Source organism: Lactuca virosa, chromosome 8 (genome assembly GCF_052849685.1).
Source record: "Lactuca virosa cultivar CGN04683 chromosome 8, Lactuca_virosa_CGN04683_v6, whole genome shotgun sequence".
NCBI lineage: Eukaryota > Viridiplantae > Streptophyta > Magnoliopsida > Asterales > Asteraceae > Lactuca > Lactuca virosa.
Window position 1 is genome coordinate 52,337,254 of NC_136433.1, and position 22,084 is coordinate 52,359,337.

Here is a 22,084-nt window from a genome sequence, read left to right on the forward strand (position 1 = left end):
TGGAGAGTTTGAATAATATGATATAAACCATAACATAATTATTCTGGAAGTCAAAACATGCAAAAAGAAATAATAGTAAACGATTGACAAGAGATAGCAACACTTTACTCATAAATAACAGCTTTTATTTATCATCAAATCTCAATTACATTTTACAAATTTCAAGATTATCTAACTATTAAAACTAATATCATCCTTCAGCCCTATGCTCCGAGCATGCTGGAGATGCTTAGCCCGAGTCAGTCCCTTCGTGAGGGGATCTGCTGGGTTCTCATCCGATGATACCCTCTTTGCCACGAGGATTCCTTCTTCTATTCGATGTCTGATGAAGTGATATTTTCTGTCAATGTGTCTGGATCTCCCATGATCTCTTGGTTCCTTGGCTAAGGCAACCGCACTATTGCTGTCACAGAAAATCTCCATTGGCTCCTTTATAGCTGGTACAACTCCAAGGTCTCCGATGAAGTTCTTTAGCCATATAGCCTCCTTTGCTGCCTCGCTTGCTGCTATATACTCTGATTCACAAGTGGAATCAGCCACTGTCTCCTGCTTGGAACTTTTCCAAGTAATTGCCCCTCCGTTTAGAGTAAAGACCCAGCCCGACTGAGAGCGGAAATTATCCCCGTCAGTCTGAAAGCTAGCATCACTGTACCCTACAACTCTCAAGTCCTCACTGCCACCGAGGGTAAGGACCCAGTCCTTACTCCTCCGTAGGTACTTGAGGATATTCTTTACCGCAGTCCAGTGTGCCTTGTCAGGGTTCCCCTGATACCTGCTAACCATGCTCAAAGCAAAGGCTACATCAGGTCGAGTACACGTCATAGCATACATGATCGATCCTACAGCTGAAGCATAAGGTATTCGACTCATTTCTGCTATCTCAGCCTCAGTACTAGGGCTTTGTGTCTTACTCAATCTGGCCTTACTCTGGATGGGTAACTCTCCTTTCTTGGAGTTATGCATGTTGAACCTTTTCAACACTTTGTCCACATAGGTGCTTTGACTAAGTCCAATTAGTCTTTTACTCCTGTTTCTCAAAATCCTTATCCCTAGGATATAGGCAGCTTCTCCAAGGTCCTTCATAGCGAAATACTTCCCAAGCCAGGACTTTACTTCCAGCAGGGTTGGGATGTCATTTCCTATGAGTAGTATTTCATCCACATACAGTACCAAAAAGCTGACTATACTCCCACTAGCCTTGATATAGACACAAGATTCATCTTCACTCCTTGAAAAGCCAAATTCTTTGACTTTCTCATCAAAACAAAGATTCCATCTGCGAGGTGCCTGTTTTAATCCATAAATGGATTTCTCGAGCTTACACACTCTACTGGGGTACTCTGTACTGACAAAACCCTCTGGCTGAACCATGTAAACATCTTCAGCCAACTTTCCATTAAGGAAAGCGGTTTTGACATCCATTTGCCATATTTCATAATCATGAAATGCAGCAATGGCTAACAGAACCCTAATAGACTTAATCTTGGCCACTGGTGAAAAGGTCTCATCATAATCAACTCCCGGAGTTTGAGAATAACCCTTTGCAACCAGTCTTGCCTTATAAATGTGTACATTACCATCCATGTCGGTCTTCTTCTTGAAGATCCATTTGCACCCAACTATCTTACGATAAGGTACATTGTCAACCAAGTTCCAAACTTGATTGTCATACATGGACTGTATCTCGCTATCCATAGCCTCTTTCCATTTAGCAACCTCAAGGCCTGCCATGGCTTCCGTGTAGCTGTTAGGCTCATCCAGATTTACCAGTGTGTTATCATTGATAAGTGTCTCACCTTCTGCAGTAATATGAAAACCATAATAATGCTCAGGTGCATTCGTAACTCTGGTGGAACGCCTCAGAGGTATAGTTTCTTCAGTCGGCTCAACAGGAGTTTCCACCTCAGGTTGAGGGCTAGGGTTTGAGGTTCCTTCACCACTTGACTCTTGAATTTCCTCAAGGTCAATTTGCCTCCCACCGTCTCCTTGGCTCATGAATTCTCTCTCTCTAAAGAATCCTCTTCTTGCTACAAAGACCACATTATCACTGGGTCTGTAGAAGATGTAACCAAAGGATTTCTGTGGGTAGCTGATGAAAATACACCTTTCGCTTCGGGGTTCGAGCTTATCGTGAGTCTCGCGTCTCACGGAAGCCTCGCAACCCCAAATCTTGATGTGGTCTAGATTGGGAACTTTTCCAGTCCACACCTCGTGAGGTGTTTTGGCAACCTTCTTTGTAGGGACTAGATTAAGGATATGGGCGGCAGTCTCTAAGGCATACCCCCAAAATGAGATTGGTAGCGAAGCTCGACTCATCATGGAACGAACCATGTCCAACAAGGTCCGATTGCGCCTCTCAGCTACACCATTCAACTGTGGTGTCCTAGGAGGTGTCAATTGTGAGACAATCCCACATTCCTTAAGATAGTCAAGGAACTCAGTACTAAGATACTCACCACCACGATCGGATCGAAGCATCTTAATGTTCCTGCCCAACTGATTCTCCACTTCTTGCTTAAACTCTTTGAATTTCTCAAAGGTTTCTGACTTATGCTTGATTAGGTAGACATATCCATATCTACTAAAATCATCAGTAAAAGTCACATAGAACCGATTAGCATCTCTTATGGCGGTTCTGAAGGGTCCACACACATCCGTGTGTATGAGGTCCAACAAACCTTCACCCCTAGCACAAGTGCCAGTAAAAGGTGACTTTGTCATTTCACCAAGCAAACAAGATTCACATATCATCTGACTTTAGGTCAAATGACTCCAAGACTCCATCCTTTTGGAGTTGGCCTATGTGTTTCTTGCTTACATGTCCAAGACGACAATGCCATAAGGATGCTTTATCTAAGCTAGTGGAAGAGTTAATACACAATACATTATTTCTTAGATTATCTACAACAGATACAGTTTCATACACGCCATCACAAGGTAATGCTTTAAAATAAAGAACATTATTAAAGAAAGCATCAATACTACCATTATTATTATCAAAATAAAAGGTAAAACCTTGTTTATACAATGCATGAAAGGAAATAACATTTCTTGCCATTTCTGGCGAATAATAACATTTATTCAAATCTAATGTAAACCCACTATTTAGCACTAAGGAATAAACTCCTATCTTGGTGACAGGTGAAGCTTTCCTGTTTCCCATGATCAAGCTTATCTTTCCCTGCTCCACATTCTCACTTCTTTTTAGTCCCTGCAAATCACAACATATGTGAATACCAAAACCTGTATCAAGGACCCAAGACTTAGAATGAGGTGAGTTTGAATAATATGATATAAACCATAACATAATTATTCTGGAAGTCAAAACATGCAAAAAGAAATAATAGTAAACGATTGACAAGAGATAGCAACACTTTACTCAAAAATAACAGCTTTTATTTATCATCAAATGTCAATTACATTTTACAAATTTCAAGATTATCTAACTACTAAAATTAATATCATCCTTCAGCCCTATGCTCCGAGCATGCTGGAGATGCTTAGCCCGAGTCAGTCCCTTCGTGAGGGGATCTGCTGGGTTCTCATCCGATGATACCCTCTTTGCCACGAGGATTCCTTCTTCTATTCGATGTCTGATGAAGTGATATTTTCTGTCAATGTGTCTGGATCTCCCATGATCTCTTGGTTCCTTGGCTAAGGCAACCGCACTATTGCTGTCACAGAAAATCTCCATTGGCTCCTTTATAGCTGGTACAACTCCAAGGTCTCCGATGAAGTTCGTTAGCCATATAGCCTCCTTTGCTGCCTCGCTTGCTGCTATATACTCTGATTCACAAGTGGAATCAGCCACTGTCTCCTGCTTGGAACTTTTTCCAAGTAATTGCCCCTCCGTTTAGAGTAAAGACCCAGCCCGACTGAGAGCAGAAATTATCCCTGTCAGTCAGAAAGCTAGCATCACTGTACCCTACAACTCTCAAGTCCTCACTGCCACCGAGGGTAAGGACCCAGTCCTTAGTCCTCCGTAGGTACTTGAGGATATTCTTTACCGCAGTCCAGTGTGCCTTGCCAGGGTTCCCCTGGTACCTGCTAACCATGCTCAAAGCAAAGGCTACATCAGGTCGAGTACACGTCATAGCATACATGATCGATTCTACAGCTGAAGCATAAGGTATTCGACTCATTTCTGCTATCTCAGCCTCAGTACTAGGGCTTTGTGTCTTACTCAATCTGGCGACTCTGGATGGGTAACTCTCCTTTCTTGGAGTTATGCATGTTGAACCTTTTCAACACTTTGTCCACATAGGTGCTTTGACTAAGTCCAATCAGTCTTTTACTCCTGTTTCTCAAAATCCTTATCCCTAGGATATAGGCAGCTTCTTCAAGGTCCTTCATAGCGAAACACTTCCCAAGCCAGGACTTTACTTCCTACAGGGTTGCGATGTCATTTCCTATGGGTAGTATGTCATCCACATACAGTACCAAAAAGCTTACTATACTCCCACTAGCCTTGATATAGACACAAGATTCATCTTCACTCCTTGAAAAGCCAAATTCTTTGACTTTCTCATCAAAGCAAAGATTCCATCTGCGAGGTGCCTGTTTTAATCCATAAATGGATTTCTCGAGCTTACACACTCTACTGGGGTACTCTGTACTGACAAAACCCTCTGGCTGAACCATGTAAACATCTTCAGCCAACTTTCCATTAAGGAAAGCGGTTTTGACATCCATTTGCCATATTTCATAATCATGAAATGCAGCAATGGCTAACAGAACCCTAATAGACTTAATCTTGGCCACTGGTGAAAATGTCTCATCATAATCAACTCCCGGAGTTTGAGAATAACCCTTTGCAACCAGTCGTGCCTTATAAGTGTGTACATTACCATCCATGTCGGTCTTCTTCTTGAAGATCCATTTGCACCCAACTATCTTACGATCATGTACATTGTCAACCAAGTTCCAAACTTGATTGTCATACATGGACTGTATCTCGCTATCCATAGCCTCTTTCCATTTAGCAGCCTCAGGGCCTGCCATGGCTTCCGTGTAGCTGTTAGGCTCATCTAGATTTACCAGTGTGTTATCACTGATAAGTGTCTCACCTTCTGCAGTAATATGAAAACCATAATAATGCTCAGGTGCATTCCTAACTCTGGTGGAACGCCTCAGAGGTATAGATTCTTCAGTCGGCTCAACAGGAGTTTCCTCCTCAGGTTGAGGGCTAGGGTTTGAGGTTCCTTCACCACTTGACTCTTGAATTTCCTCAAGGTCAATTTGCCTCCCACTGTCTCCTTGGCTCATGAATTCTCTCTCTCGAAAGAATCCTCTTCTTGCTACAAAGACCACATTATCATTGGGTCTGTAGAAGATGTAACCAAAGGATTTCTGTGGGTAGCCGATGAAAATACACCTTTCGCTTCGGGGTTCGAGCTTATCGTGAGTCTCGCGTCTCACGAAAGCCTCGCAACCCCAAATCTTGATGTGGTCTAGATTGGGAACTTTTCCAGTCCACACCTCGTGAGGTGTTTTGGCAACCTTCTTTGTAGGGACTAGATTAAGGATATGGGCGGCAGTCTCTAAGGCACACCCCCAAAATGAGATTGGTAGCGAAGCTCGACTCATCATGGAACGAACCATGTCCAACAAGGTCCGATTGTGCCTCTCAGCTACACCATTCAACTGTGGTGTCCTAGGAGGTGTCAATTGTGAGACAATCCCACATTCCTTAAGATAGTCAAGGAACTCAGTACTAAGATACTCACCACCACGATCGGATCGAAGCATCTTAATGTTCCTGCCCAACTGATTCTCCACTTCTTGCTTAAACTCTTTGAATTTCTCAAAGGTTTCTGACTTATGCTTGATTAGGTAGACATATCCATATATACTAAAATCATCAGTAAAAGTCACATATAACCGATTAGCATCTCTTGTGGCGGTTCTGAAGGGTCCACACACATCCGTGTGTATGAGGTCCAACAAACCTTCACCCCTAGCACAAGTGCCAGTAAAAGGTGACTTTGTCATTTTACCAAGCAAACAAGATTCACAACTATCATCTGACTTTAGGTCAAATGACTCCAAGACTCCATTCTTTTGGAGTTGGCCTATGCGTTTCTTGCTTACATGTCCAAGACGACAATGCCATGAGGATGCTTTATCTAAGCTAGTGGAAGAGTTAATACACAATACATTATTTCCTAGATTATCTACAACAGATACAGTTTCATACATGCCATCACAAGGTAATGCTTTAAAATAAAGAACATTATTAAAGAAAGCATCAATACTACCATTATTATTATCAAAATAAAAGGTAAAACCTTGTTTATACAATGCATGAAAGGAAATAACATTTCTTGCCATTTCTGGCAAATAATAGCATTTATTCAAATCTAATGTAAACCCACTATTTAGCATTAAGGAATAAACTCCTGTCTTGGTGACAGGTGAAGCTTTCCTGTTTCCCATGATCAAGTTTATCTTTCCCTGCTCCACATTCTCACTTCTTTTTAGTCCCTGCAAATCACAACATATGTGAATACCACAACCTGTATCAAGGACCCAAGACTTAGAATGAGGTGAGTTATTAGACAATATAGTGTATATACCTGCATGGTTGGGTTTTACTTTCCCATCCTTCAAATCTTGCTGGTACTTTTAGGTAGTTTCGCTTCCAGTACGACTTTTCATGGCAATAGAAGCATTCAGCCTCATTAGGGTTAGCATAAGGAGTGGCAAAACCTTTCTTGGTTTTGCTTGAAGAGGAGCCTTCAAGGGTCTTACCCTTGGTACCCTTAGAAGGGTTCTTTCTCTTCTTCCCTTTGCCATGCCCGATTGCCAAGACATTGGCCGCAGTTGGAGTAGGAGTAGGAGTAGTAACAACCGACTTACCCTTTAGACCACTTTCGGCGGTCTTCAAGAGTCCTTGAAGTTTGCTGAGGGTGACTTCTTCCTTGTTCATGTGATATGTCATGCGGAATTGATCATAACACGATGGCAAGGAGTGCAAAATGATGTCTATTGCTAACTCCTCAGGGAAGTTCACATTCAGCTTCAGTAAACGGTCCACATACCTTTGCATTTTCTGCATGTGGCCCGTGATGGGTTCACCATCCTTCATTCGGTTTGTTATCATGGAGGAGATTATTTCATATCGCTCTTGACGAGCACTTTGATGGTAGCGGTCCATCAAGTCCTGGTGCATCTCAAAAGGATAATAGTCCTCATAGGACTTTTGGAGCTCAGCTGTCATGGTGGCCATCATGATGCATGCCACTTTTGTAGCATCTCTTTCATGTACCTCATATTCAGCAAGCTCTTCAGGAGTAGCAGTTGGCTCGGGTACCTTCAGCTCCTTGTCGAGAACATATTCTTTGTTCTCATACCGAGTGACTATCCTGATGTTTCTGATCCAATCTGTAAAATTGGACCCATCAAAGATGACTCTCCCACAAAGATTCATGAGAGAGAAGGAGCTAGTAGGGTTTGAGCCAGAAGCATTGTTATTGGAAGACATCTGAAAAGAAGAGGGAATAGATTAGATTAGATATAGAGATAGTCCTTAACAAAACACCCAAATGTAATATTAAGGCTAGGACCCAACACAATATTTTATAACTTAGAAGAGGGATGCCGTAATCTAAGCTATAAGATATTTGAAGGTAGATGAATGACGATTCACCAATTTCCACCATGAAAAACGAAATATTTAATTAGGTTTTAATTGGTTTAGAAACTCCTAGATTCTTTGAGATTCATTGAACTTTCTTCAATGGCATGTTTCAATCTCGAGTGTGCCCTTCAAGTTTTGTGACTGGGATGCCGAGGATCACAAAACAAGGTGTGAAGTAACCATGCAAATTACTTGGTACCCTTAATGTATTACCCCTCAATCGATGTGCCGGTTAACCACACACGCTCCATCGATACTATGATAAACATTAAGTCACCCTTTACCTACCTTGTTAAGTTCAAGTTAGTGTGTCGGTTAACCACACACGCTCCACTAACGACTTAAACAAAGTGTAAAGTGTAATTTCATGGATTAGCACCTTATTCACATTTTCCTAAAATAACTAAGATTGGGAATTCAATAAAGTTTAGTTACTTTAGTATTATCATTATACTTTTAATGAGAATTTATAAGTCCTTGTCCTACCCGTTCGGCTAACGACCCTCCACCGATCAAGGAAGCGGTGGGTGAGAGTGGACACCCATTAAGTTGCCATTTTATAGGCAACAACCTTATACCCCCCTTATAGACCGGCTTCGTGAATGAGGCGTACTAGCGGTAAGACGACTTGATCTTATACATATATAAATATTATTAAACTTATAATATTATAAAGTATAAGGGTTGAATTTTAACTTTTAAAATTCTAGGGGTTGGAACTAAAGTTTTTAATAAGACTTTACATGTTCCAAAACTTGAGGGAAAGTTTTGTAAACTTTCAAAAACTTTTCATTTCTCATAACTTATGAGTTAATGGTTATTAAAAATGAAGACTCTTCATTTTTTGTAACCAATGTGTTCTTTTAGTGGTTATTTATAAATGTGACTTTTGGTTATCCATAACTTAAGAACTAGTTATGGACTCCATTAAAACACATAAAGATCAAGAATTAATCTAATCAATTATTAGCACATAATTTCTATGATCTTCTAAACTCATATGTTTATGAATGTTCATATCAAAAATTTCAAGAATCGTAAGTACATATACAAAACTTGAAATTTTGATACGAGCTTTTGAACAAAACTTCGATTTTCAAGTTTTTTTTTTTTTTTTTTGCATCAAGTATCAAATAAACAAACCAGGCTCTGATACCACTGATGGGTTTTCAGCATTCTAACACTCCTATGGTGTACTTGAGAGAATAGTCACAAACTTGGAAACTTGGAAACTTGAGAGAATAGTCACAAACTTCTTGAAATCGGCCCTCTTAGTTTACACACATCAACTAGTGCAATTTCAAGAACCAAAGCCTCCTTTATGTAGTGTGGTGGATTAGGGTTACATCCATGTAAACCCTAATACCCATGTCTTTTCATTTCCATGAGCTCCATGGGTTAAAGCTCCATGGAGTATCCATGGACTTTCCATGCAAGCCTAGCCCATTCCAAATAAGCATTAGCCCACACTATATAAATACAAGAGCCCATATTTAATTAGTCATACTTTTGATCTCTAAATTAATTCTAAATTAATTATAGATCAACACAAATTAAATAATATGATTTTATATTAATATATTAGAACTTATAATATATTAATAAATCATAACTTATACTATTCTCAAAAGATTATCCGTAAATTGTTCGGGTGAAGTGCAACCCAAATGGACCATGCCGGGTCGGGTCAAGTACATACCAAATATAGTTATGGACTTAGACACTATCTCCAACAGTTCTCCTGAAGGTGTCACCTTGGAAAGGTGTTATCCGGTTCAGGAAGTGGGGAAAGTTATGTCCCAGGTATATCGGTCCTTTCAGGGTTGCAGCCCGGGTGGGAAAGGTGGCGTATAGGCTGGATCTGCCAGCCGAGCTTAGCCAGATTCATAGTACCTTTCACGTCTCTCAGCTGCGGAAGTGCCTGGTAGACGACTCTGCAGTGGTGGCTCTAGAGGATATTCAGGTGGATGATAGCCTGAACTACATTGAACGACCAGTAGCTATCTTCGACATGAAGTCGAAGGATCTGAGGAACAAGAGGGTCGAGGTGGTGAAGGTGCAATGGCAGCACCGCAATGGTTCTGAATGGACTTGGGAGCCAGAGGACGAGATGAGGGAGCACTACCCCGATCTTTTTCCAGATGCAGCAGCAGACTTCGAGGACGAAGTCTAAAATAAGTGGGGGAGATTTGTAACGCCCTGTTCCTGGTACGTATTTTTAATATAAGTTTTTGCATTTTTACACTGGGACTCGACGAGTTGGAGGCCCAACTCGTCGAGTAGATGAGAATTTGTGGACGCGGGTGGAAGAGTCTACTAGCCGATTCAGAAGCCCCGACTCGACGAGTAGACCTATCTGGATGAAACCCTAAATTTTAGGGTTTGCACCCTATTTAAACAACTTATTTGGCATCCACTCCAGCCTCCATGACCCTCAGACCCTATTCTCGAAACCCTAATCAGTTGTGAGTGTTCTTGAGCTACTTTGTGCCATTTTATGTGTTTTTGAAGCTTGAGAAGAAGGAGGAAGCTTGGGAGATCAAGAGGGAACAAGTAGATCCAGAGATTTTGTCATATTCCCAGCTCACTTGAGGTATAAAGTTTGTACCTTGCTCATTCATTCATTAGATCTCTCCATGTTTGATTTGAGGGCCATCTTTTAGCAATTTTGTGAACCTTTTTGGAGTATGGAGTGTGATCAGAAGTTGTAACTTCAGATCCAGATCCCTTTCAACCCCTATAGCAATAAAGTTTACGAAATTGTCATGCTTTAGCCCTTTCCTTTGGCCTAGACTTCATTTTAGACTTGGAAATGGTGTTTTTGGCTCATAACACCTTGCATGCACGTAAAGTTCATAACTTTACGTATAATATCGACCCTGGGAGGTCAGATCTACGTTTTGAATGCGTTAAGCCCAACTGAAATCGACTGCATGAATTTGGACTTTGGGGGACTCAGCGAGTCGTTCATAGGACTCGGCGATTCATGTTATGGTTCCCCAACCTTTTCTGTTTCGGAGCAATCTGGTTGAGTCTAGAAGAGGACTCAGCAAGATGGACGTGAATATGGACTTAAAGATCAAAGAACTCGACGAGTTCAAGGATGAACTCGGCGAGTTCAAGACAATGTCCCAACTTATATGAAGAAGAACTCGACGAGTTCAACAAACAACTCGGCGAGTCAAGGACTAAACACTTCAATTTGTATGAAGAAGGACTCGACGAGTTCATGGACGAACTCGGCGAGTCAAGAGCAAAAAGGTCCCGATTCTGTATGAATGGGAATTCGACGAGTTCTTGAAAGACTCGACGAGTAGGATCGAAGTTCCAGTATTTTGTGGATTATGGAACTCGGCGAGTTGGTGGACCAACTTGGCGAGTTGAGTCAACCAGATGTTGACTTTGACCAGGGTGTTGACCTTGGCTTTGACTTTGACCTGAGTTGACCCTTGAAAGGGTTAAGAGTATGAAATGGTAATTAAGGAAGGTTGTTATGTGTAGGAGTTTGAGAGGAGTTGATTCCAGCATTGATGACAGTTCTGACACTTCAAGACATTGAGGTGAGTTACCTTCCAGTAGAAGTGGGTCTACGGCCACAATGTCGGCCCACTAGTAGGGATTTGTTTGTCAGGTAATTGCCTTTGTGATAATTACCTGGGTTTGCCACTATCTGATATGTTCTACATGCTCGTATGTTATGATGTTAGGTGATAGTGGTAGTAGGCGGAATAGTCCCCATGTTCCGGTTGTAAGGACCGAAGGGGTAGGTCGGGCACCCCGGTATGCCTGACAATATGATTATGTTATGTTATTATGTGGTAGTAGTAGTAGGGGTGAAATAGTCCCCATAATCAGTTGAGATAAACCAGAGGGGTAGGTCGGACACCCTGGTATGTCTGACAAGGGTAGGTTAGGCACCCCGGTATGCCTAGCAGGGTAGGTCAGGCACCCAGATATGCCTGACAGTATGTTTATAGTATGGTATGTGGTATGATGGGGGAACTCACTAAGCTTTGTGCTTACAGTTTTCAGTTTTGTTTCATGTACCTCTTCGTCGAAGGGGAAGTAGTTGGCACGGTAGTAGCGCATCACACACACACATAAGATTTCCGCATTACGAGATTAATGAGATTGTACTCTGACATTATTACTATTTTATGATATGATTTGAGACACGTGACTATGTTTTATGAAATGATATGAATCTTTGATGTTTTTCAGTAAACTGTTTTATAAGTTAATTAAAAAACAAAATTTTTGGTCTTGAAAATTAGGATGTTACAAAATAATAATAATAAAGTGGAGTGATTAAAATGCAAATTTTAAACAAATGCAGTAACTAATGGTAGCTTAAATAAAGTATAATGACTAAAATAAAATATTTAGAAAAGTTTAGTGACTAATTATAACATTAACCAAGTTGTTTTATATTATAAACAAACTATCACTAGTTTAAATGACTAAAATGAAAAATATAAAATAAAATATAAAAGTTTAGTGACCAATAATAATTTAAATAGAGTGTAATGATTAAAATAAAAACAATTGAAAAAGTTAATTGACTAAAAATGATCTAGACCTTAATAAAAATTGTTAGACAGTACTAAACGTGTATACTAAAAGAAGCTGAATTAGGAAACTTACAAATTCATTATTTATACACTCCATCCTATCACACTCCATTCTATTTTGACTGAATTTTATTGGCTACCTTCTACTACATTGAAAACTTAAACTCATCTTTTTGTTTTTATTACTGCTGTCTTTTTTCATTTTATTTCTTTTTTTAATTATATTTCTTTTTCATATTATATTTAAAATAATATAATTTCAATCAATAAAAAAACCTTAAAAACTATGTAGGGTGTCTAAATTATAAAATGTGTATCTTTTTAGCCAACCTCCCATATATATATATATATATATATATATATATATATATATATATATATATATATATATATATATATATAAGAAAAAAGTAAGAGAGAAAAAAATATTTTTTTGAAAAACAATAAAATCAAAACCGTTTATTAATATCAATGATTAATTAGTTATTAAATATGCATAATAACAAGAGTTTAACAGAGTGGAGTGTCTACTACACCATTTAATTAAATTCCATATCATGTACGTACGTAACAATATCTATTCATCTACGCATGCACAAGAAAGACATAGAAAAAACAACCATTTCAAATCCAATCAGCAACTTTCATCATGAAAAAGATAATAAAAGAATACTCATTACTCTTATGATATTAAGTGAAGAGACGCACCCAATCCAAATTTGAGCATGAATATGGCAGAAAGAACCTAATCATTCATCACAATATGTTTGAGAAAACAAACAAAAACATCAAAAAGAAGATAAATAGTTTTGATGGAGTAGGATAGTTTGAACTTCTATATGTTGTTCTAATTTATTTTCTTATTCATATAAAATAATGATGTTCTAATTTATTTTCTTATTCATATAAAATAATGACATTTCGAATCCATTAATCTTTTATTTTAATCCACTTTTATAATTTTGAGCATGTGAGTAGAAAGATAAGCACTAACAAAAGGTAAAAGGATATTTGAATTCTACAATATACAAACGAGAAATCAAAGATCTTTTTATATTTTGTTCCTAGTTATTAGATCAAGACAAATGTCAATCAAAAGAATAAATTAAAGAGAGAACCAATATCCTTTACATGTTATTATTTTATATGAATAGAAAGATACATAAAAATAAAAATTAGAAAATTATTAAATTTTTATATACAAAATATATATACGTGATTGTAATATGATTTCAAGAAGACATACAAGGCTATATATATAGCATTGGCCTATATATGTAAAGGCTCAACATAGAAACTGAAATATGGAAACTAAAAAAATGAAATAACCCAAGTTGTCTAGAAAAGGAAACTATAAGATAGTAGGGTGGGAATCTAATTCTCCTAAATAAAACAACAAGCTGCCATTTGATTAAAAAAAAATCTAAATATGATAAATTTGAAGGTCTTACGTTATTTAAAGTTGATCCACCGTCACTTGTTGACATCGATCATATCAAAACGAATCGATATACAAATCGTCATTGGTCAAATCCTGTTAAAAAAAAAAAGGTGAAAATCGGCTTAGGCGGCGAAATTATACAACCAAGGTCAAAATCACTAAAAATGGTTGAGTTGTCAAAATAGTCAAAGAATGCCAAAATTATTACAAAAAATTCTTTATTTTACCCAACCCTAACCCCTAGGCCCTAAGAACTATCGCGGTCACAAACTAATAGTACTCACAAACATAATTTTGATATAACATTTTTCATTATGCAATGAAGTTTTTTAGGCTAAGCGGAGTGGGCTCGCCAAACTCGTTAAGCAACCTGGAACACCGCCCCCTAGCGCTCGCCACCGGAGACTCATCACTGTGTTGGCGAGAAGAAAGAGAAGGAGAGAAACGAATGTGATTGGTCCGATTTTGTCTGATTGTTATATACTATGTTGAATGTATATATACTACGGTCCCGAGACGGATCAGTGTTTTCTGGGACATTATTATTAAGACTTCCGCCCACAGGCCATGAAAAGTCGATGGACTGCGAGGTGGACATATGACGGTGTTGGGTCTGTGTATGGACTGATCCTTTCTGGTCATTGGCTAGTCGTGTCTTTTTTGAACTGATCTTTTTCAAGTCTGTCAGGTCTCACAATGTTTCCATTCCCTTTATTTAGTTTGGTTTCGTTTTTCGATTCGGATTTGAGTGTGTGTGTGTATATATATATATATATATATATATATATATATATATATATATATATATATATATTACGCATAACAAAATGTCAAGGGTAGTACACGTAAATTTAAGGGTATCACGCTGAAAAAATTACACTGCACCGAAAATTTTCTTAAAATATTTTCACTACGCCTAAAAATTTAAGGGATAACACAGGCTACCCGGAGTCCTTAGTAGATGCGCCTATGATAGTTTTTATATTTAGATAATTTTATATTTCGTTTCAGTAACATTTTTGTTAAGACAACCAGAGATATGATAATGGCATGTTTTATACCACATTTTTTTTATATGTTTGAAGGTGTTCTAAAGCCTTGTTCTTGAATCACGACATCGATTATAGACAGAGAAAAAGAAAAGGAAAGTATATCAAATTAATATAATTTATAGCTAAACGATCAACCCCATTACATCTTTTGCTAAAATGACTCTAAAATACAAAACCATATCAATCTTCTTCCAAACATTTAATCCTTCGACTTCACATCATGAACCAAAGCTTTAATGCAAAGACGAGGCTTAGCCATAATGAGCTTTCGTGGAAGAACGGATACAGCACCGACAGGTGACCCTTTTGGCAGCCCAGAAATTGGCAGAAGCTCAACAAGAACAGTGAGCTGCAAATTTCAACAGTAAATTACAATTTTGGTCCCTGAGTATAGCTGATTTTTGCAATTTTGGTCCAATTTTTTTTATCTTGCAGTTTTGGTACTTATTTGAGGTTCTTGTAACGTTTTTAGTCCTTGTTCCAAGTAAAATGTCTACTTTTGGTCCCTCAGTATAACTGATTTTCACAATTTTGGACCAGATTATAACTGAATTTCACAATTTTAGTCCAAAAAGGTTTATTTTTCTTGCGGTTTTGGTCCTTATTGAGGTTCTTGTAATGTTTTTGGTCCTTGTTCCAAATAAAATGACTACTTTTGGTCCCTAAGTATACCTGATTTTTGCAATTTCAGTCCAAAAAGTTTTTTTTTTCTTACAGTTTTGGTCCTAAACTCCTAATTAAGGTTCTTGTAACGTTTTTGGTTATTGTTCCAAGTAAAATGACTACTTTTGCTCCCTGAGTATAACAGATTTTTTCAATTTTAGTCCAAAAAGTTTTTTTTCTTGCAGTTTTGGTACTTATTTGAGGTTCTAACGTTTTGTCCTTTTTCCAAGTAAAATGACTACTTTTGGTCCCCGAGTATAGCTGATTTTTGCTAATTTGATCCCAAAAATATAGTCATTTAACTTGGAACAAGGACTAAAAATGTTACAGAAACCTCAAACAAGGACCAAAGTTGCAAAAGAAACCTTTTACAATGGTCAAGATATAAGAAAAAGAGTAAACCGCAAAAATGATAATTTTTTCGGTTTAGATACAAAAAACAAATCTTTTTCTATAAATGGTTGTTCTTTCATAGTTTTGGTCCCTCCATTTGACTTTTATAAATTTTGATCTGTTAAGCACTTGTAAAAATGACTATTTTACCCCTACTTGAAATCCATACCTCTGGACATTTCAAATCAACAACCGAATCTGAGACAATACTTTTAACAGCACCAGCTACAACCTCAAAGCATTTGCTTCGATCCAGCATTCCATTCCCACCTTTCAATTCCGTCTCCTCAATTCCTCTCCTGTTGTATCCTACTGCAAACTATGGAATTATTTTATAAGTCTTGCTGCAAATTTAGTTTCTATAAAACATAAAACTTGCATATGAACTTACAATACTTTTACCAATTTAGGCATTTTGTAACCTACCTTTAATAAGTGGTTAAGTTTTTGCTTATATGGCAGATGATGTGGATGACAACATGGCAAGAAACGGTGCCACATCATCAGTTTTTATAGGTTTTAAGTTAAAAATTACCTTTATAGGTCGATTAAGATCCTTTCCTTCATTATTCATGAAATCAGCAACAAGCTTGGATACAAGAATGCAAAGCTCTTTCTCATGCAAAACACAAGTCATTTGGATTGGTAAGATCCTATTGCACCAACTGCAACAAAAGAGTAAAAAAAAAAAAAACAAATTTTTTCATAAATTTGCCTCATATGAGTGTTTCTTGTTTACTTGATACAGAAAAAACATCATCAAGCAACTTACAGTGGTGCTTTTAGACTTGAAGATTCCAAAGATTGCATGATGTTTGACAAAATGGCCACAACATCAGGACAATTGTCATGTGAAAATGTAAGCAAAAGCAAACCACTTCTTGTCAGCTTAATAAGTGAAAGATGATCAGATCTTTCTGTATTTGCATCTGAAACCACAAATGTGAATCATATTGTCTTCATTAACTATTATTTGGCATAACTTGAGATCTAATATACAAATTAAACTAAAATGTAGAAAAATACCAGTGTTTTCATCAAGAATCTTGTTTTCTATATCATTGGTGCATTCCTTTTCTGTTTCATTAACTACTTTCCTTCTTTTTGTAACAACATTTTGAGGGTCTTCCTCTTGTTCAGAACCACAAGTATTTATTGATCCAAGATACTGAAAAAATAGATGGTGATCAGTGATCACTATTAGCACATATCAACAGAGATTTATGTATCATTTAACAGATTCATGGTTGCAGTAGACACCAAACCTTGTTGAGGATGGACATGGCTTCTTTTGTGGCACTTTTCTCCCTTTCTGAAAAAAAAAAGATCATATTTCAAACTCTGTAACTTCACTTGGATAAGTAACATATTCTTTGAGAGTAAGAGATAATCAGTGATAAGGGGCCAAGATGTACAATTTGACTTCATGTAGATATATAATAGTAAACATGGAATAAATGGACATATTGAAGGATTAAATCAATGGCCCCATTATAACCAAATTCTGGCATTTCCTAACTTGAATAACATTGTTGATTTTTATAACATATTGAAGGATTAATTCAAATTCAAAACACTATAATCAGGATTCAGAAGATACATTGATCAGACCACGTAAATCTTCAATTAGGGTTTAGGAGTACATCGGTACGTTTAATTCACTTTGTAGGATCTCCTTGAAAGTACATCACATTGAACGGACCACCTAAATCTTTGTTTTTTTTTTTTTTTAATTTGATCGTTGTCTGTCTTCCTCTTTACGAATTTCCATTAATCAAGTCTCAGTTTTTTATGCAAGTACATAATACATAAACAAGGTACACGCATAATCACGCAACATACAAAGATATAGAGCAAGGTACGAACTTATAGGGCATGTAATGAGGAACCCAGAGAATGAGCGATCGAGGAAGGAAGCTGGGGCTTTGTAATCGTAGCGAGGGATGCTAATTACAGCCGAATGCTGTTCCCATGGCTTCATTTCTCCAGGTGCGTCATCTTTTCGAAATCTCTTATTGATCACTTCTTTTGCTACTTCACATTCGGCCATGGCAGATATGCACTTTGTTCTCGGTTCAGTTGAGAGATCAAACGTTCTCGAGTGGCTCTGTGCTTGTACGGTGATTTTCGAACGAAAGGGGTAGTTCGCAAAAACTGATAAACCCCTGGCTGTAGTTTCTCTAGTGAATTTTAGGTCTACAAACTTTTTAGATGTTTAATAATTAATTAAAAAAAAGTGTTTGTTTTATTCTTTTTAAAATAGAAACTATTCTAATAATAATGAGAACAAATTATAAAAACTCTTTTGAGGACAAAAGATGGGATGATTAAAATGGAAGCGACCACATTCGTTAAACTTTTTGTGAAAATTAGGAGTGAGTATATGTCGGTTTTGACTTAAAACCGAATATGTCGGTTTTGACTTAAAACCGAACCCAAACCGAAAAACATCAGTTTCTAAGAATTTGGAATCAAAGCGGTGGGTTTGGTGTATCAGTTTTTCACCCGGGTTTCTAGATTCAGTTTTATGATTTAAACCAAACCCATTTCTTAAACCACCTCAAATTATCACTTATATAAAAGATGAAGATGACGCTTATATAGGAGAGGAGAGTAGTCTTGGTTTCAATCCATGAGCGATGTGGATGTTTTTTTAAGCGATGAGGAGATGAGATTTGGTTGTTGAGTTTCAATTCATGATCACTGATGTGGGATGTTTTTAAGTGATTGGAAAAATAATTGAGAACAGAATATAGGAGAGCAGTTCGAACTTGCGACCTCTTGTATAATATGTAATACGCAACGCCTTAACCACCGTACCAAGCTTTTATATGTGTTTATAACTTATGGAACACAAATATATACATATAATTCAAATAATACATACGTTTCATAAAATTCGGTTCAGTGCAGTTTTTCTTACTTTTTACATTTTCTGAAACACAAACCGAACCCAATAATTTGTTTTTTTTTTTAAACTCAAACTCAAACCGTTGGTTTCTATTTTGGTATCAGTTTTGTCGGTTTTTCGGTTTCCGAGTTCGATTGTGCTCACCCCTAGCTAAAACTAAAGGATATATTTTGTGGGGTAACTATAAGGCCAACTTTCTTATACTTATAAAGATATTGGTCGACTAAGAATGAGCATAAGCAGAAGGCGAAGGTCGCAAAAATAATGTGCAATGAACATGCGATATAACATTGTTGGATAAGACAATGAACTTGACAGTCAAAAAGTTTCTTAAATTGGTGTTAATCACTAAAAATTTGAGGAAATGGTTTTAGACATGTCCATGGATGACAAACTGACGATTGCGGTAAGGAGGGATGGAGACGGTCATCATCGATGGTGTAGAAGGAAACGACATTTGAATTCAATGGGGTCTAGGTTGTTGTTAAGGGTTTGGTTAGACAATAGTTTCAAATTTGTCTATATAATCCATGGAGTCGATTGTATTATGCAACATAAGGTAGACAAAGGTGTTTCATTTATTAATATTTGATAGAGTTTAGGTTGTTGAGGTATGGGGTGATTGCCAATTAAGTGTCTATAAAAATGTTTGTGAGAAGTAGACAAAGATGCATAAAAAATAACTGATAACTATTAGGAGGTTGGGTAACTACACAACTTGATGTATTGCTCAATTATGTTGTTCATTTGAAGATGAAGAGATTAATAGGCATGATAACATGGATATTATTTTATCTGAATATGAGGATAATTGTCATGGATTTGATTATGCATCGCCATTGCTTTTGATACCATCAAAATCAAGTTCCCGACCTTTCTCAAGGAGGTAATCGAAATGACAGATCTCAATTGGGTTGAATTTGGTCGGAGTTTCATATAATGGAAGTAGTAAAAATGGGGGTAAAGTATTTGGAATTTTTCACGGATAAGAGTATTTAAAGTTTCTGACATATATAGGTAAGGATAATTGGATAAGACACTTCTTGATTGTCTTCATCTCCTCCAAATCCCGGTCACCCTCGCTATCATCTCTTCCCTGCACGTTTTATCCATTATATCACAAAAGTTGGGATCGTTCCTGTCACATCCGGTCCAGGTATAAATCAACTTCTATGTACAAATCTTAATTGGGGTGGTCACGGCGTGGTAAAGCATCATCACGACGTGGCAGAGCGTTTTGAACCGCGGGTTTTAAATGACCGCCACATCGTGGCGAACTATAGCCACAGTGTGGTGGCGGTTTATTTGAGAAACCCTATTACTCCCCTATTTAAGGGAATGTGATGGCTAAGGTTGCTCACCCTCAGCCTCCATCACACTCTCTCAGCCTCCAAGCAAACCCTAACCTTCAGCTTGCTTTTTGAGCCTTTGGAGTTGATTCTTGGGTATTAGAAGAAGAAGAAGGTGACATTTAGGCTTAGATTCAGCAAGGAACTCTTATCATCTTCTTGTTGTGCATCTTCTGGACTTTTGTAAGTCCTCAAGTTCCATGATTTTTAGTTCTTTGTGCAAAGATCTAGGATTCTAAGCCTTATTCTTCATGTTGGGACTTATTGGAGTGTTGGAATTCCATAAAGTTGTCAACTTTATAGATCTCCAGAGTCCCTTTGTGTGACAACCCGAAAATCTTTGCCTTGTAAGTTCAGCCATTCAATCTAACCGAGTGTCAGACCCGTTTCTGCTATCAGATAGCATTGTTTAGAGTCTGTTTAAGGGTTCTAAGCTCAGTACATTCAAGCATTGGGTTTAGGGATGAGTTAGCTAAAGTTCTTCGCGTTGAAATCGAGCCGAACACTCCATTAGAGGGAGTGTACGGCCGTACACCCATGTTGGCCGTACACCCCCTCCATAAGAGTGATATCCTTCAATTCCTAAGTCATTTCTTCAGTTTCCAAGTCAAGAACTTGAGTTTTCTCTCAACTATCATCAAGCTTTTCACCCCGATCTTCAAGAATGTAAGCCTTTCTTCCGTTTTGATTTGTTGTTATTCTTCTTAACCTAGTAACACCCTTTGATTTCATCCATGGAAATCATCTTTTGAACAGATCTTCAAATCTTCATCCATTTCACCAAGAACACCAAGAACACACACTTGTTCTTGGTGATTGTGAAACCTTTTGAGCTTCCAAAGTGTAAGTACCCTTTCCCTATGCTTAGTACATGTTAGGAAAACTTGTTAAACATCCTAGAATCGACCAAAACTCAAGATCAAAAGGAGTGTACGGCCGTACACCCATGTGTGGCCGTACACCCCTCAAAACACCCCTAAAGGGCCTCCAAAATGCAAATCTAGCTTCAACACTTGATGAGCAATAGTCCCACAAGCTTCCCTATCATCCAAGCAAACTTTTGTGCACTTGTTACCATGAGTATACGGTCGTACACTCCATGGCCGTACACCCATGGCCGCACACTCCATTTAGTGGTCGTACACTCCCCTTAGATGAATCACATGTGATTCTAACACTTGGTCCAAGTGTTTCCTAGTCCCTAAATGTGTTTCCTTGCATGTGGTTGCTTCTAAACACTATATTCATGCCAATATATGCCATTATATGTCATTTAGGACTCGTTCGTGTCTCGGGACTTCATTCGTGGAACTTCTCATCCTTACGCTCATATTAGTTTGAATCACCCACATAAGGTAAGTTCATACCCCTATAATCAATCTTTTAAACTGTTTTAAATGCTTTTAAGAGGGGGGGGGGGAATACAAGTTGAACACAATGATAATTGTGTAAATGTTTGTTATAAACATCTCTCAAGGGATTGCTTATGTTTTTATAAGTGATCAAAACATTTCAAAAACTCTTTTTAAGTTATGTTACTTTATAGTTTATAAAACTCCGTTTTTAAAGTACAATCATAACTCAGTAGATAAATGAGTCTTTTCAGTAACAGTTCAAAGTAAACATACTAGTAAACTATAATAGGTATAGTTTAGGGGTTCAGTTCATACTAGATACTAGAACATACTATAAAGAGAAACATGGAGGTAGATACAATACACGACAACATAGAGAACATACTATAAATATAAACAAGGAGGAAGATACAATACAACAGAGAGACACATTATACACTATAACAGAAAGAACATACTAAATGCTATAGCAGAAGAACAAACCAAGATCTAATTATACGAATAATCACTAACTCACTGTTCTAAACAAAATATGATAGTAAATTGGGTATACATGATCAGATAACCTTAATGTGAGACTACTTCACGACTCAGCAATCTGTTTGCTGAAGTCGCGTTTGGTAACCAGAATCTCTTGTAGGGAGAGCGTATAGTACGGGCACTACTCATCACATTATGACCTTAATAAAACAAACTTGTTTTAAGGTAAT

The 22,084-nt window shown here is 37.6% G+C and overlaps 1 protein-coding gene across 1 annotated transcript; it reads right to left on the minus strand.

Annotated features, from left to right (window-relative positions):
• Positions 1 to 14,772: 14,772 nt before the first annotated feature.
• Positions 14,773 to 17,933, minus strand: LOC145128896 (uncharacterized). Its single transcript, XM_079063677.1, has 7 exons — positions 17,626 to 17,933; positions 17,025 to 17,071; positions 16,786 to 16,927; positions 16,532 to 16,688; positions 16,295 to 16,424; positions 15,929 to 16,078; positions 14,773 to 15,052 (listed from the first exon to the last, which is right to left on the minus strand). Exons 1-7 carry the CDS (start codon positions 17,807 to 17,809, stop codon positions 14,903 to 14,905), a joined length of 960 nt encoding a protein of 319 aa, XP_078919803.1. The 5' UTR covers positions 17,810 to 17,933; the 3' UTR covers positions 14,773 to 14,902.
• Between the last annotated feature and the right edge of the window lie 4,151 nt (positions 17,934 to 22,084).